Source organism: Jaculus jaculus, chromosome 8, assembly GCF_020740685.1.
Source record: "Jaculus jaculus isolate mJacJac1 chromosome 8, mJacJac1.mat.Y.cur, whole genome shotgun sequence".
NCBI classification, from domain to species: domain Eukaryota; kingdom Metazoa; phylum Chordata; class Mammalia; order Rodentia; family Dipodidae; genus Jaculus; species Jaculus jaculus.
In genome coordinates, this window is record NC_059109.1 from 111,436 (window position 1) to 127,458 (window position 16,023).

Sequence of the window (16,023 nt, forward strand, 5' to 3'; positions counted from 1 at the left end):
GAGCTGTGCTGGGGAGGCCCGTCCTGGACCCGCCTGCAACTGGCTGCTGCTCATAGTCTTGGGAAGGCATGTGTAGGGCCAGGGTCTGCCTGTCCTCTCCTGTCTCCCTCTGCAGGCATCTCCCTCCCCTCCACTGAGGTCTAGTTAATTATAACTCTGACCTAAGTGCCCTTTGACGCCATACCAGGGCCAGCGCCGCCTAGGAGACCAGCAAGCAGGTAGGGGAGAGACCAGAGGTAGATTTCTCGGCACGAAGGTGTCCCTGGGGCAGGGCTGGCTACTGGCTGGGGCTGGGCAGGGAGACCTGGAGGAGGAGGCTTAGACTCCCCTTGCTGGCAGGTGTGTGTCCTAACAAGGTCTTCAGGTTGCCTGGGGGGCGGGGGGAGGGGGCAGGCTCTAGTGAGGAAAGCAGGTGCCCAAACAGGTCCTGGAGTCCACTAGGCTGCCTGGGTCTGCGATTCCTCCTTTGAGCTCCTCCTTCACCAGGAGCACACCTCAGCCATGCCCTCTGTGGAGGTGCCTCTGTTCTCCCTGGACCCCTCAGCTCTGCTTCTGCTGCAGCTGCTACTGCCACCCACATCTGCCTTCTTCCCCAACATCTGGAGCCTCTTGGCTGCCCCTGGCTCCATCACCCACCAAGACCTGACCGAGGAGGCAGCCCTCAACACCACCCTGCAGCTCCTCCTGGAGCACCCTCCCCCGGCCGGTCGGCTGCCTCTTCGTGTAGAAGACTTTCTGGTAAGCATCCCTGCCACATTCCCCAGCTCCCCAAGACCTCTATCCCCCAAGGGCCCTAGTGGTAAAGAGAAGATCCACCTACTTCCTCCCCACTTGCCCCCAAAAACTATAACACCCAGTAGTCCTGGTCCTGATGTCAGGAGTCTCCTCAGCTATTGTGGCGTGGCATATGCTTCTCCGGGAACGCTCAAGGTTGAATCGGTGTTGGGGGCGGGTGAGGGTGGGGATTGCTGCAAGTTCAAAACCAGCCTTGGCTACAAACAAAATCCTGTAAGTACAAAAGTTGGGCGTGGTGGTGCACGCCTTTAATCCCAGACTTGGGAGGCAGAGGTAGGAGGATCCCTGTGAGTTCAAGTCCACCTTGAGACTACATAGTGAATTACAGGTCAGCCTGTGCCAGAGTGAGACCCTACCTTGGAAAACCGCACACACACTAACTAAATAAATACTAGCACTTGTCGCCATGAGTTTACATAGTAAGTTCAAGACAACCTGGGCTGCAGAGTGAGACCCTGTTGTGATCAGAAACAAATAGATCCACACTTGTCTCCCCCAGTGTAGGACCCAGCCCCCTGGATTCCATCTGTACCCAGCCTTAAGTATCAGTTACTGAGGTAATGTCCACAGTGATCTATCTAATCCAAGGGGCTTCCCTGGTGCCCCTTTCTCCCACCAATCCAGGGTGGAACCCTCCTTGCTGATGACCTCTTTGCAGCCTACTTTGGACCTGGGTCTCCTTCCCGGCGGTTCCGAGCAGCCTTAGGTGAGGTGTCACGTGCCAATGCAGCCCAGGACTTCCTGCCAGCTTCCAGGAACAACCCTGACCTGCACTTTGATGCTGAACGCCTGGTCCAGGGGCGCATTCACCTGGTGGGGGCTCTACATGACACCCTGGTGGCAGCCAGAGCCAGTGACTACACACTGGCCCGCCAACGCCTGGGGGCTGCACTTCATGCCTTGCAGGTGAGGAGAGAGGAGGATGGGGGGCCTTGCCTTTGTATTCATGCCCCCATCACCACTCTAGATGGATGGCTGTGTGAGATCTGCCCAAATACCCCACTTCCAAATTGGCAGCACTTTCTTTAGGAGCAGTAAGTTGACCACAGTGGCTACAGAGAAGGGAGGTGGGGAGGTAGGGGACAGCTGGCTCCTCCTGAGGGCTGCAAGCAAGCCGTTGGCTTGTAGGCTCCAAGATGGAAGGAACCCTAGCACACTTGAGTTCCATTCTGAGCACTGGACAGAGCATTATGGGGATATGGGCTCTTCCACAGCAACAGTGGTATGGAAGGAGACTTTCTGGGTGACATGACAATATCAGATTAGTACCTTGCTCCCTTCTTTTCTTCTTGGGTACCAGGATTTTTATAGTCACAGCAACTGGGTGGAACTAGGGGAGCAGCAGCCACACCCTCACCTCCTCTGGCCAAGGCAGGAGCTCTGGAGCCTGGCACAAGGTATGGCCAGGACCCTGCCCTGTGGTGAGGTGTGAGCCCAGGGAATCACCTCATGTGTCACCTTGTGAAGTCCCATAGATGTGATGTCACTTCATCCTTGCAAGGACTATGAGGCCCCTCAGTTCAGCTAAATGCCAGCATAGTGAAGTGGCTTGCACAGGGCTGCATGGGAACAGCCAGGAATAGGTCCCAAGACTTCCAATGTGGCTCTCTACCACCCCTGCTGGCGCCCATGGTGGCCTGTCCGGCTCCCAGACACATGAGTAAGCTCCTGCCCACTACAAGTTCACTTCCTATCTGCAGCTCAGAGTGGCGGAGTCCCCATAGGATTGGTCTTCGCATTTAACAGCCTGTGTCTCACTGCCAGTCCAAGACCCCCATGTTTCTGTTCAGAAAGCCTGGCCAAGATGCCTGTTGCACTGTGGAAGAAGTTGGGTGGACAGGGATCAAGTTGGGCTGGCTGGGCCTGGGATTCAAAGCTGCCGTCCTCTCTTCCCAGCAGAAGAGGCTACCTGCTCCGACTGTGAGGAGCTGAGCTGTACTGGCAACATGCTGGACTTTGTGCTCCTTACCTCAGGCTACTTTGGAACTCATCCCCCAAAACCTCCAGGTACCAGTCAGGAAAACTCCCCAGAAGTAAGGGAAGAAAAACTTCACCATACCCAGCTGAAAATCATGTCATGTAACCACATTAATTAGTTCCCTTTCTCATTGCTGGGAAAAATCCCTGACAAAAATATTAAGTGGGCTGGAGAGCTGGCTTAGTACTTAAGACACTTGCCTGCAAAGCAAATGACCCAGGCTTTATTCCCCAGGACCCATGTAAGCCAGATGCATAAGGTAGTGCACACATCTGGAATTCACTTGGAGTAGCTGGAGGCCCTGGTGTGGCCCATTCTCTCCCCCTCCATTTCTGTCAAAAAAAAAAATTATTTTTGTTTTTTTGAGGTAAGGTCTCACTCTGGTCCAGGCTGACCTGGAATTAACACTGTCATCTCCGGGTGGCCTTGAACTCATGGCGACTCTCCTACCTCTGCCTCCCGAGTGCTGGGATTGAAGGCGTGCGCCACCATGCAGCCAGCTCTTTCCTTTTTATGGATCTTGGATCTCAGCCCAAAGAACTGTGCTGCCCACAAACTAGGTCTTCCCACTCAATTAATCTAATCTAGAGAATCCCTCACAACATGTGAAGAGGCTAAACTAATCTAGATAACTCCTCACCTGTGTTTCTAGGCGCTGTCAAATTGACAGTCAAGATAAACCATCAAAACTGTTTACACAGGGCTGGGCGTGGTGGCGCACGCCTTTAATCCCAGCACATGGGAGGCAAAGGTAGGAGGATTTCCCTGAGTTTGAGGCCATCCTGAGACTACATAGTGAGTTCTAGGTCAGCCTGGGCTAGAGTGAGCTGGACTCACTCAAAAACAAAACAAAAAAAAACCTACATAAGATCTCTGTGCTGGGCTGGAGAGATGGCATAGCGGTTAAGCGCTTGCCTGTGAAGCCTAAGGACCCCGGTTCGAGGCTCGGTTCCCCAGGTCCCACGTTAGCCAGATGCACAAGGGGGCGCACGTGTCTGGAGTTCGTTTGCAGAGGCTGGAAGCCCTGGCGCGCCCATTCTCTCTCTCTCCCTCTATCTGTCTTTCTCTCTGTGTCTGTCGCTCTCAAATAAATTAAAAAAAAAAAAAAAAAAAAGATCTCTGTGCTGAGTACCTTTGTCCCATGTGCCGTAGTGTCACTTCTCAGCAGAGGACAGTGTTGGGAGTGCTGTGGGCCCACTGAGGTGCCATGAGCATTCTGTGACAGCACTGGGGACTGGCTGGAGAGACCCAGGGATCTGCCATGTTCTGTGGCAACGATCTTCCAGATTTATTTCTGATTTGCTCCCTCAAAGTGCCACCATGTCCTGTGCTGCTTTCCTCGGGTGTGAGGGGGTCAGAAAGGACCCTGTGCTTTCAGAAGGCAGTGGGTGTTGGCCCCCGTGCTCTAGATCTCTTTCCTCAACCTAGGGAAATGTAGCCATGGGGGTCATTTTGACCAGAGCAGTTCCCAGCTACCTCGGGGAGGCATTAACAAAGACAGCATGTCGCCACGCTTCTCCCCTCACCACATGCTGCACCGCCAGGCTGCAGAAATAGCCCGCCTAGCCTCCATAGAGGCTTTTGGCCTCCTGCGGAGCCGCCTGGGAGACAGCAGTTTCTCCAGGTGAGTGGCCTTGTGAAGTGGGTGCCCTGATGGGTCAGTGATCCTGGAGGAACAAGAAGCCGGGGCCTGGGAACCCACATGCATATTGTTTCTCTGACCTGCTCCACAGGCTACTGGACATCACCCCAGCCTCCAGCCTGAGCTTTGTCCTGGACACCACGGGCAGCATGGGAGAGGAGATCAATGCTGCCAAAATCCAGGCCCGCCACATCATGGAGCAGCGGCGGGGCAGCCCCATGGAGCCCGTCTACTACATCCTGGTGCCTTTCCATGACCCAGGTAGCTGCAGTCCAGGAGCTGGGTGAAGGGTGCGGGGCTCAAGTGAGGAGGCGGACCTCACAACTTCCCTTCCTTAACCAAATGGTGATGCTTTTGTTGTCCTGAGTGAGCCTCTGCGGGTATGTACCGTGGCCCTGTAGAAAGGCCTTGTTTTAGTAGACTTCCATACTGGCATTTTCTTTTTTTGCTTTTTTTTGTTGTTGTTGTTTTTTGTTTTGTTTTGTTTTTCGAGGTAGGGCCTCACTCTAGTCCAGGCTGGCCTGAAATTCACTATGTAGTCTTAGGGTGGCCTCGAACTCACAGCGATCCTACTACCTCTGCCTCCAAAGCGCTGGGATTAAAGGCATGTGCCACCACACTCGATTTGTTTTTCTTGTTTTGACAGTTTTGCTACATAGCCCAGGGTGGCTTGAAACATACTATGAAGCCCAGGCTGTCCTCAAACTCATGGCGCTCCTCTTGCCTCAGCTCCTGAGTGGTGAGATTACAGGCATGAAACCACCACTACTGGTCTAATAAACCATGTTTCTCTTTCTCTCTTTGTCTCTTTCCCTTCGTTCCTCTCTCCCTCCCCCATCTTTCATTCTTCCTGTCTTCTGGAGACAGGGTCTCATGTAGCCCAAACTGAACTAACTGCTTATAGTCCAGGCTGGCCTTTACTCCACTCATGCCTCCACCTCCTGGCTGCTGCACCCCTGTCCTTTTTCCTCGGTCACGGATTGGGACAGAGATAAGAGCTTGGTGTGGCTGGTCCTGTGGGGATGTGAGACACCTCGTTGTATCTCTTTCCCAAGTGCATTGAAAGTCAGCTTACCTGGCCTGGGTCTACCAGTCTTATTGCATCCTTAGGCTGGCCATTTTAATCTCTCTTTGCCTCAATTTCGTCTCCATAAAGTAGGTTTGGCACTGGAGAGATGGCTTAGCAGTTAAGATGCTTGCCTGTAAAGCCAAAGGATCCAGGTTCAATTCCCCAGGACCCATGTAAGCCAGATGCACAAGGTGGCGCATGTGTCTGGAGTTTGTATGCAGCTGCTGGAAACCTTCGCATGCCCATTCTCTTTCTATCTGCCTCTATCAAATAAATAAAAGATAGGTCAGTACCTGGCCTCTTCTGTCTAACTCTCAGGGTTGAAATGATGATCAAATAAAATGCCACCCACACTGAGAATTCCTTAGTGGGAAGGTTTGAGTCTGATTTGACAAAGGGGCTGATGTTTAATTTTTTAAATTTTATTTATTTATGTGCAAGCAGGGAGAACTAAAAGAGAGACAGAAAGAATAAGTGTGCCAGGGCCTCCAGCCACTGTAAACAAACTCCAAACACATGTGCCACTTTGTGCATATGTGGGTACTGGGGAATTCAGCTGGGGTCATTAGGCTTTGTAGGCTAATGCCTTAACTGCTGAGCCATCTCCTCAGCCCCTACTTATTACATGTTTGATGAAGGTTTTAAATAAACAGATTATTTTAGTATTGTACCCAGGCATTATGCTAAAATTCACATAATCTTCAATTTATTCCTCACAATAGGTCTCTGGAGTAAGAACTGTTATTTTCTTTGGCTTTCTGGGTTAAACTTGGGGCCCAGTTGTTTTACTTATTTACTTTTAATTTATTTATTAGAGAGAGGAAGAGAGGGAGAGAAAGAAGGGGCGCTCCAGGGCCTCCAGCCACTGTAAATGAACTCCAGACATATATGCACCCCTTGTGCATCTGGCTAACGTGGGTCTTGGAGAATCAAACTGAGGATCTTAGGCTTTGCTGGCAAACGCCTTAACAGCTAAGCCATCTCTCCAGTCCCAGTTGTTGTATTTATTTGCAAGCAGAGAGAGAGAGAAAAGATACAGAATGAGTATGGGCACACCAGGGCCTCCAGCCACTGCAGATGAACTCCAGATGCATGTGCCATTGTGCATTTGGCTTTACGTGGGCACTGGAGAATTAAGCTTTGCAAGCAAGCACTTTAATCGCTGAGCTATCTCTCCAGCCTCCAATTGCTTTTTTTTTTTTTTTTTTTTTTCAAGGTAGGGTCAAATTCTAGCTCAGGTTTATGTGGAATTCACTATGTAGTCTCAGGCTGGCCTCGAACTCACGGCAATCCTCCTACCTCTGCCTCCCGAGTGCTGGGATTAAAGGCGTGTGCTACCACACCTGGCTCCAATTGCTTTTTAAAACTTTTTTTTTTTAGTTTTTATTTATTTATTTGAGAGCGACAGACACAGAGAGAAAGACAGATAGAGAGAATGGGCACGCCAGGGCTTCCAGCCTCTGCAAACGAACTCCAGACGCGTGCGCCCCCTTGTGCATCTGGCTAACGTGGGACCTGGGGAACCGAGCCTCGAACCGGGGTCCTTAGGCTTCACAGGCAAGCGCTTAACCTCTAAGCCATCTCTCCAGCCCTCCAATTGATTTTTATACACAGCATGTATCCAGTAAAAGTTCACTTGGGCTGGGTGAGGTGGTACACTTGTCATCTTGGTATTCTAGAAGCAAAGACAGAAAGATTGCTGTGAATTTGAGGTTAGCCAGGGTTACATAGTGAGACCCTCCCTCAAAAAATTAACAGCTGGGTGTGGTGGCACACGCCTTTAATTCCAGCACACAGGAGGCAGAGGTAGGAGGATCGCCATGAGTTCGAGGCCAGCCTGAGACTACATAGTGAATTTCAGATCAGTCTGGGTTACAGCAAGATCCTAAACCAAAAAGTAAATAATAATCATGATAAATAATGAAAGAATCCCACTTTAGGACCAAAGGAAGTACCACTATTTGTTAAAGAAGTAGAGCCCCATTTTCCCGACAAAATGTCAAGCCCTGCCTTTTCCAATGAGTACAGGAATGAATATAAAAAGCCATAGAAAAATAAATGGGCATTGTTCTTTGAATAGCTAGGGTTCGAACCCAGGGCTTCATGCAGGCAGGAAATGCTTTTATTTCTATCATTCCTCCCCAGTAGGAGAGAGAGGACCCTCCTTACTCACCTCAACCTCCTTTCACCTTCCAGGTTTTGGTCCTGTCTTTAAAACCAGTGATCCGGACAACTTTTGGCAGCAACTTAATGAGATCCATGCTTTAGGGGGTGGAGATGAGCCTGAGATGTGCCTGTCTGCCCTGGAGGTCTGACCTTCCCTTCCCTCCCCTCCTATCCTGCCCGTTCCTTGGCTCTGCCACCAGGGGGCGCAAGAGCTAGACACCCTCACTCCCCTTCTCTATATCCCTTCATTCTCGCCCACTTCCTCTTCACAGCCTAGTTCCATGAGATTCCTGCCAGGGTTTCAGGGCTATGTCCCTTGAACTCTGCCCTCAGATTCTACCAGTTCCCCTGCTGTGGCAAATTTTGTTTATTTATTTATTTTAGTTTTCAAGGTAGGGTCTCCCTGTAGCTCAGGCTGACCTGGAATTCACTATGTAGTCTCAGGGTGGCCTTGAACTCAAAGTGATCCTCCCACCTCTGCCTCCTGAGTGCTGGGATTAAAGGCATGCACCACCACACCTGCCTGCAAATTTTGTTTGTTTATTTGTTTTTTCCAGGTAGGGTCTTGCTCTAGCCCAGGCTGATCTGGAATTCACTATGTAGTCTCAGGTTGGCCTCAGACTCATGTGATCCTTCTACCTCTGCCTACCGAGTTCTGGGATTACGAGTGTGTGCCACCACATCTGGCTTATTTATTTATTTTAAATATTTTTATTTATTTGCAAGAAGAGAGAGAATGGGAATGCCAGGGCCTCTAGCCACTGCAAATGAACTTCAGATGCACGTACCACTTTGTGCATATGGCTTTCAGTGGGTACTGGGGAACAGAGCCTGGATCCTTACGACTTTGCAGGCAGGCACCTTAACCAATGAACCATCTCTCCAGCCTCCCCTACTGCCATTCTTTTTTGGGGGGAGGGGTCCTTTTTGAGGTAGTCCAGGATGACTTGGCATTCACTATGTAGTCTCAGAGTGTCCTTGAACTCACCTCTCATCTGCTGCCATTTTTTAACACCAGCTTTTTCTTTCCTGCAGCTAGCCCTGCTGCACACACCTCCCCTCTCAGATATCTTTGTCTTCACCGATGCCTCCCCCAAGGATGCCTTTCTCACCAACAGGGTGGAATCCCTGAGTCAGGAGCGGCGCTGCAGGGTGAGCACAGCCACCCAAGAGTGGGGACGTTCATCTCACATACCAGCCGTCCCCTTAGCATACTCAAGCATGGGAGGCCCTACCCTTAGTGATGCTGAACTGATTTTGGAACCTGCCTGATATAGTCAGGTTTGCATTGTTCCAGGAGGCATTAATTCCTAAATCTCTATCAGCTGGGCACCTAGCATTCAGAACACCTAAGTTTATGGGAGACACCTGAATCAAACCACCACAGTGCCCAACAAGCCATTCAAAGAACTTGGAAATGAGTTGTCAGAATTCTCCTGAGAAACACAGTGACAGTTTCAAGAGGGTGGTCAACTACTAACAGGGAGCCAGGGGCTCAGTCATTGGGAGTCCCCACCACAGAAGCCAGAGGATAGACAGGGTAGGGAAAGCTCATATGTGATTGGTTCTTGTTGGGGTGTGTGGACCAAACCCAGGGCCTTGCACTTGCTAGGCAAGCACTTATCCACTGAGCTAAATTCCCAAACCCAAAGTTCATGTATAATGGTAGGTGGCCCCTGGGTACTGCAAACATTGGGTTGACCTTGGGCCACAGGTAACATTCCTGGTGACTGAAGACCCATCGAGGGTTCAGGGTCGAGCTCGGCGCGAGGTCTTGTCTCCGCTGCGTTTTGAGCCTTATGAAGCAGTGGCCCGGGCATCAGGTGGAGAGGTGATCTTCACCAAGGACCAGCACATTCGGGATGTGGCTGCCATCATTGGGGAGAGCATGGCTGGTCTGGTGAGTAGTGGAGGCCAGAGGGGTCCATGCCCTTAGCTCAGAGCTGAGGGCTGTGATGTATATATCCCATTCTAATGGGGAAGGGCATGTAAGTGGCCATTTAGTCAGAATGATGGGATAGAAAGTTCCACTTTGCTGTTCACATCAGTAGCCTCTCCTTGTCCTGCCATCAGGGCTGTGACAGGAAATCCTGTCATCTTGTGAGGGAGAACAAGTGGTGACTGCTTCACGTTGATGCCCTTGTTGCAAGCTGTGCCACTGAGCACAATCATTTCATCCCTGGTCTTGGGCCCAGCTGGCATCCCTTCTGTGTGACTGGCATCTTTCCATTTCTATCTCTGTTTTTGTTCCCACCTCACTCCATGCTTCACCCTCTTCCCCATTTTTGGTCCTGTCCATGCACCAAGGTGACTCTTCCCCTGGAACCTCCTGCCATTGTGCCTGGGAGGCCATGTGTGTTCACTGTGGACCGCCTGCTCCAGAATGTCATAGTCCGGCTGCACGGGGACATCAGCAGTTTCTGGGTCAAGAGCCCCACAGGTACCTCCAGGCTCACCTCAATGCCAAGAGCCAAAGGGAGAGTGGAGAACTGTGGCGCTGTGCAGAGGGAAAGGAGCTGTTCACGTAGCAATGTCTTCTTGTCTGCACCCTAGGGCTATCCCAGGGCCACGAGGAAGGCATGGGTCCTTTGGGCCACACTCACCGCTCTGGGCAGTTCTGGATGGTGACCATGACTGACCCCCCTCCAATAGGGATGTGGGAGATCCACATAATAGCTGAAGGGAGCCCTCGGGTGAGAGTACAAGGTAAGGAGGGGTGTTCCTGGTAAGGGCAGAGAGACCTATCACCACATTCTTCTCAGGAGGGTCTCTGACTGTCTCTACCTCCCCACCCCCAGCACAGACCTCCCTGGACTTCCTGGTCTACTTTGGAGTCCCCTTGGAGAATGGCCCACACCCTGGCCTCTATCCGCTAGCTCAGCCCGTTGCAGGTACCTCCTCTTCCCTAAGCACACCTACAGCAGTCCACTGTCTATGAGTGTCAATGTGTACATGTGTGCATGTGCCTGTCTTTTTTACTGAGTAAGGGACAGTAAAGAGACGTGTATACCATGCCTATGTAACCATCATCCAGATCAAGACAAGGCCATTTGTTCTTTTCTCCCCAGTCTTTACCTCAGGCAGACCATTGTTCTCCCTGTCCTCCCCTCCTGTCTCAGGTCTCCAGACTCAGTTACTCGTGGAAGTGACAGGGCTGGTCTCTGGAGATCCCCAGCTGCATTTCTCCCACGTTGTCTTTCGAAGGGTCCCAGAGGGCACCCAGCTTGGTCAGGTACCCTTGGAGCCCGTGGGACCCCCAGAGCGACATCTCCTTGCTGCCTCACTGCCACCCACACTACTGTCCACCTCGGCCCCCTTTTCCCTGGAGCTGATTGGCCAGGATGCAGAGGGACGTGACCTGCACAGGGCTGCCCCTCAGCCTTGCACTGTGGCCCCTGTGCTCCTGGAGGTGAGACACAGAGAACAGGGTGGCCGCCCAGGGCAGGGGAGAGAAAGAAGGCACCTCCATGACCTGCCCTTCCCTGCAGCTCAGTGGCCCCCCAGGTTTCTTGGCCCCAGGAAGCAAGGCCCCACTCAGCCTCCAGATCACCAGCTTCTTGGGCCCTCAGGATCTCCATCTTAGGACATCTCTCCATCCCAGCTTCCCACTCACCTCCAACCTCTCCAGGTGAGTTCCCTGATGCTCCTACTGGCCTGGGTTCTGTCTATTTCTGTCAGTTCTGAGGCCTGGGCTCACATGCTTTATCCCAAGCTCCCCCCACCCACCCCCAACCTGTTCCCATTGTTTGAGTCTCTGCCTCCTGTCCTGTACTTGGCTCTGCCTTTTGGCTTCTGCCTTGAAGGCACCCCAGAGCTTCAGCCTGTGTCCTCTCTGGGCCCCCCCCCCCCACATCCCATCACTCTGCAGAGCTCGCCTGGGACTGAATGAGTCGGCCTGGGGGTGCCTGTGGCTGGAGGTTCCAGACTCAGCAGCCCCAGACTCTGTAGTGATGGTGACAGTGACCGTTGTGAGTCGAGGAACTGGCCCAGTGGCCCTGACCCATGCCTTCCTCCGGCTCCTGGTGGCGGCTCAGACCTCGCAGGTGAGTGCTCCACTTTCCCTCTCCTGGTGAGCAGGGTGGGGCACCTCTGGCATACCTTGACACTCTCCTTCTTCCCCCAGGACCAGCTCAGAGACGCAGCAGCCTCGCAGGTGAGTGGCTCCACATCCATCATGGGGGAGGCCAGACAAGAAGAGGGCAGAGCCCCTCCTGCATACCTTCACTGTTTTACTCTTCCCCCTAGGATGAGTTCGTGGCCCCTGCCTACTCAGCTGGTCCTGTACCTACTCCAGCCGCCCCTGCCTTTCATCCCTCCACTTTGGTGACTCATGGCAGGGCTGAGGGAGTGACAGGAGACAAGGCCTGGTGGCGCACAGTTGCAGGGGTTCTGTTCCTGCTAGGCTTGGCCTTCTGGTAACACAACAGACCTAGAGAGATGTGTGCAGCAGCAGTTTCCACGTGCCCCAGGGATGGGATAATCACCTGGCTGTGGGATAGGGATTCTCCTGCTGACTACATAGTGAATGCCAGGTCAACCTGGGCCAGACTGGGACTCTATGCCAAAGATACGGAGAGAGATTAGGAGCTGGGAAGATGGTTTAGCAGTTAAAGGGGCTTGCTTGCAAAGCTTGTCTGTCCGATTCATTCCCAACCCACCCATGTCAGCTGGTCACAAAAAGTGCTACAAGCATCTGGCGTACATTTGCAACAGGAGGAGGTGCTGGCATGCTGCACATGTACTCACACTCACACGTAAATAACATTTTTTTAAATGAGAGCCTGGCCAGGTATGGTGGTGCATGCTTGTACTCCCAGTATTTGGTATACTGAAGCAGGAGGCTTGCTGTTAGTTGAGGGCCAGACTGGGTTATGAGACTGGATCTCAAATAGTCAAAACAAAACATACAATAAGAAATCTCCAGCGACTAAGACCAATGGTAATAAGATTTTCCACAGTGTACTTCCCTTAACCTGTATGGGAAACAAACTAAAATATTTCAGAGAAAGTTGACTTCTATTTCTCCAGGTTTTTTAAAAAATATTTTTTTAATTAAGAGCAATTGGGAAAGAAATGGCATGCCAGGGCCTTCAGCCACTGCAAATGAACTCCAGAAGCCTATGTACTACCTTGTGCAGGTACTGAGGAATTGAACCTGGGTCCTTGGGCTTCACAGACAAGTGCCTTAATTGCTAAGCCATCTCTCCAGCCCTTCCAGATTTTTTAAATTTTCCTTGTGTGCATGGGGCAGGAGGGGTTCCGCATTAGACACTTGAGCCACTTCTTTTTTTGTTTGTTAATTTTTATTTATTTGAGAGTGACAGACAGAGAGAGAAAGAGGCAAAGAGACAGAATGGGCACATCAGGGCTTCCAATCACTGCAAACGAACTCCAGACGTGTGCGCCCCCTTGTACTTCTGGCTAACATGGGTCATGGGGAATTGAGCCTTGAACCGGGGTCCTTAGGCTTCACAGGCAAGCGCTTAATCGCTAAGCCATCTCTCCAGCACAAAATTTTTTTGTTTATTTATTTATTTGAGAGTGACACAGACAGAAAGAGGCAGAGAGAGAGAGACAGAATGGGTGCACCAGGGCCTCCAGCCACTGCAAACAAACTTCAGATGCATTTGTCCCCCTTGTGCATCTGGCTTATGTGGGTCCTAGGGAATCGAGCCTTGAACTAAGGTCCTTAGGCTTCACAGGCAAGTGTTTAACCACTAAGCCATCTCCCTAGTTCCTTGAGCCACTTATTGTGTCCAGCTGATGTGAGTGACTTGGGAATTGACTCTAGGCCAGCAGGCTTTGCAAGCAAACACCTGTAACCTGTGAGCCATCATCCCAACCCCCATATTGTCTTTATTCCACTAACAAGTCCTACTCCAGGATCCGGTGGAAGGGAGACTGCAGGGCAGGAGGGTACCAGCAAGTGTTCTTCTTTGTTCTAGATTCAATTCTGGAGCAGTCTTTGTTTCTTCAACTTTCTTTAAAGCTAAAGGGTAGTCTCAGTGGTCTCCCCAGAGAGATTTCTAAGACAGACCATTGTTCACTTGCTACGGGGAGAATGAGGGTATGGCACATCAAGGAGGTGCAAGAAAGCTTCTAGAAGCTAGGGACACACTTCACACCACAGTCTGCAGCCACTGCTGTGAGTTCAGATGGAATAAAATGGGGAGGTTCTGACTCAGCCGCCTCCTCCAGCAGCCTGAGTAGGGCAAAAGGAAGGTTCACACATGGGTAGGGCCCCTCTCCCCCTGGGTGCAGCCTGGCTGAGCCATCTCCCCTTTGGGTGGGATGATTCCCTTCTGTTGCTGGGATGACTCCTGGAGAAGAGAGAGACAGACTGGGAATCTGTGCACCCCATATCTTGTGGGGCCACAGTGTTGTACCTGCCCCTGGTTTACCTGCTGCTGCCACGAGTTGTGTGTCCTGGGCCTTTCCTTCTGGACTGGGGTAGGGTGGGCACTGGCCTTGATTAACGGATGTGAGGAGGATTGGGAAGAGGTGTGCTGTCTTTTCCATTAAACCAGTGCTGACCCAGCCACCCCGTCTCTTGTCCCACCTCCCACAAGTGTCAACGAAGAGACAGTAAACTCACCTTCTTCTGAACCAGGCTCTGCAAACAGGCATTCACCTTTTGGATCTGAGTTAACTGGGGAACATCAGCCTCTGAGTGTGATTCTGTTAGGAAATGCTAAAGGAGGGTTGGAGGCTCATGGTGTGGTGAAAACTTGAGGTCAGCTGCCCCACTTTTGTTTGTGTATATGTGTGTGCACACACATGTGCATGTGCCATGGTAGCATGTTGTGATGTGGTCAGAGGACTTTGAGGTATCTGCTCCACTCACTGAGTGAAAAGTTCTTTTCCCTTCCTTCTCAGCTGCCACTTTTTTTTTTTTTTTTTTTTTTCGGTTTTTTGAGGTGGGATCTAACCTGGAATTAATTTACTATGTAGTCTCTGGGTGGCCTCAAACTCGGCGATGCTCCTACCTCTGCCTCCCAAGTGCTGGGATTAAAGGCATGCGCCACCATGCCCGATTCTCAGCTGCCACTTCTGTGTGGACATGTGGAAAAGTCCAGTCCTCTCCACCTCCCTCCTTTCTTTCTGGATCCTCCCTTTACATCTCTTCTCCAGAGGAGAAACACAGGCCACTTCCCCACTCTCCATGGGCTGATCCAAATGGCATCCCTCTGAATGGAATGCAGACAAGCTTCTAGCACCAACAATGAACACCAACCTAACAGTTGGTGGCATCCTGTCATTCTAGGATTGTTGCCAATCTATTATCTCTGCCATTAATTCTCCTCTGTTGGGAGCAGACCTGTGTCCACACTGTTCCTCCCCCACCACACACAAAGGGCTGGCCCAGCCCCTACCTCACCAAGGGCCCCCAGATGCAGCTGTCGTCGCTGTGCCTCCCTCAGACGGTCTGCAAACCAAGCCTGGCCATGCTCCAGCAGCTCCAGCCCCTGCCACAGCACATCCTGTTCCCTCTCCAGAGCCTGCATCCTCTGTAGCTGGCTTACACAAGAATCACAGGCCAGCTTGTACAACCCGGCAGGACCCCACCCAGTCATAGGCCACTCTGCCAAAGGATTCACAGTGGGAGTCCAGACTTGGCAAGGAGGGCAAGTAGAAGCAGGGGACAGCTTGGGTCCTCAGAGTTGAAAGGGGTAATAATAGAAGGGGGGTCATAACTCACCCAAAGGAAGAAGCTCTGGGCCCCAGGGTCTTGGCGGCTTGTCTCCAAGGGCAGCAGCAGAACTGTGTAGGGAGTCTGCACCAGGGGAGGCCCACCATGACCCCAGCTCCCCATGGCTCTGAAGTGAGGAGGGTGGAGCCACGCCTACCAGTACAGCCAGGGCTGGTCCCTCCCCTCCACCTCTGCCTTATTCCCATCCTGCCTTGCTTTTCAGCCTCCCTGCCTGTTCCCACAGCATAGGAGTCTAGGATGCTTCTGATTTAGGAAGAAGTCACCTACCTCAAACCCCTCTATTGTCCCTTCACTCCATTTTCCTAGAGCCTATTTCTTTGTGCCTCCTAGGTAGAATGTGAAGGGCTCCCTACAGTGGTGAGTGTACTGTGTCTGTGTGTGCGTGCATTGGGGCCAGAGGTAAACATCAGGGCTTTTCCTCCATCACGCTTCACCTTAGTCCACCCCCTCCCCTAAGTAGGGTCTCACTCTAGCCCTGGCTGACAATTATGCTGAACTTATTAACCAGCCTGCAGGATCTTTGTGTCTGTCTCCCCAGTACTGAGATTACAGACACACACAACCCAGCCTGGTGGCACCATATATAAATGAGACAGGGCAGGTTCCTCTGTGGCCTGTGCTGGGCTTTAGCCCTTTCCTAGTGATGTTTCAGCCTAAGAAAC

General features: G+C 51.7%; 2 protein-coding genes across 9 annotated transcripts; one reads left to right on the forward strand and one right to left on the reverse strand.

Annotated features, from left to right (window-relative positions):
- The first annotated feature begins 99 nt into the window (after positions 1-99).
- Positions 100-13,012, forward strand: Vwa7 (von Willebrand factor A domain containing 7). 4 transcript variants are annotated; one of them, XM_045156721.1, is made up of 18 exons: positions 100-218; positions 487-738; positions 1,420-1,701; positions 2,096-2,192; positions 2,692-2,802; positions 4,202-4,397; positions 4,507-4,676; positions 7,681-7,793; positions 8,686-8,802; positions 9,365-9,550; positions 9,958-10,090; positions 10,204-10,356; positions 10,449-10,541; positions 10,770-11,059; positions 11,139-11,278; positions 11,519-11,693; positions 11,774-11,803; positions 11,896-13,012. In XM_045156721.1, exons 2-18 carry the CDS (start codon positions 502-504, stop codon positions 12,067-12,069), a joined length of 2,697 nt encoding a protein of 898 aa, XP_045012656.1. In that variant the 5' UTR covers positions 100-218; positions 487-501; the 3' UTR covers positions 12,070-13,012. The 4 variants fall into 4 exon arrangements, with proteins under 4 accessions (XP_045012656.1, XP_045012657.1, XP_045012655.1 ...); XM_045156722.1 differs by lacking the exon at positions 100-218 and adding an exon at positions 222-339; XM_045156720.1 differs by lacking the exon at positions 100-218 and having other exon boundaries at positions 405-738.
- Positions 13,013-13,267: 255 nt separating this feature from the next.
- Sapcd1 (suppressor APC domain containing 1) lies at positions 13,268-15,991 on the reverse strand. 5 transcript variants are annotated; one of them, XM_045157312.1, is made up of 5 exons: positions 15,350-15,963; positions 15,024-15,164; positions 14,246-14,341; positions 14,052-14,117; positions 13,268-13,970 (listed from the first exon to the last, which is right to left on the reverse strand). In XM_045157312.1, the coding sequence occupies exons 1-5, from the start codon at positions 15,461-15,463 to the stop codon at positions 13,875-13,877; spliced, it is 513 nt and encodes a 170-aa protein (XP_045013247.1). In that variant the 5' UTR covers positions 15,464-15,963; the 3' UTR covers positions 13,268-13,874. The 5 variants fall into 5 exon arrangements, with proteins under 5 accessions (XP_045013247.1, XP_045013245.1, XP_004672006.1 ...); XM_045157310.1 differs by having other exon boundaries at positions 13,268-14,117; positions 15,350-15,991; XM_004671949.2 differs by lacking the exon at positions 14,052-14,117.
- Positions 15,992-16,023: the final 32 nt, after the last annotated feature.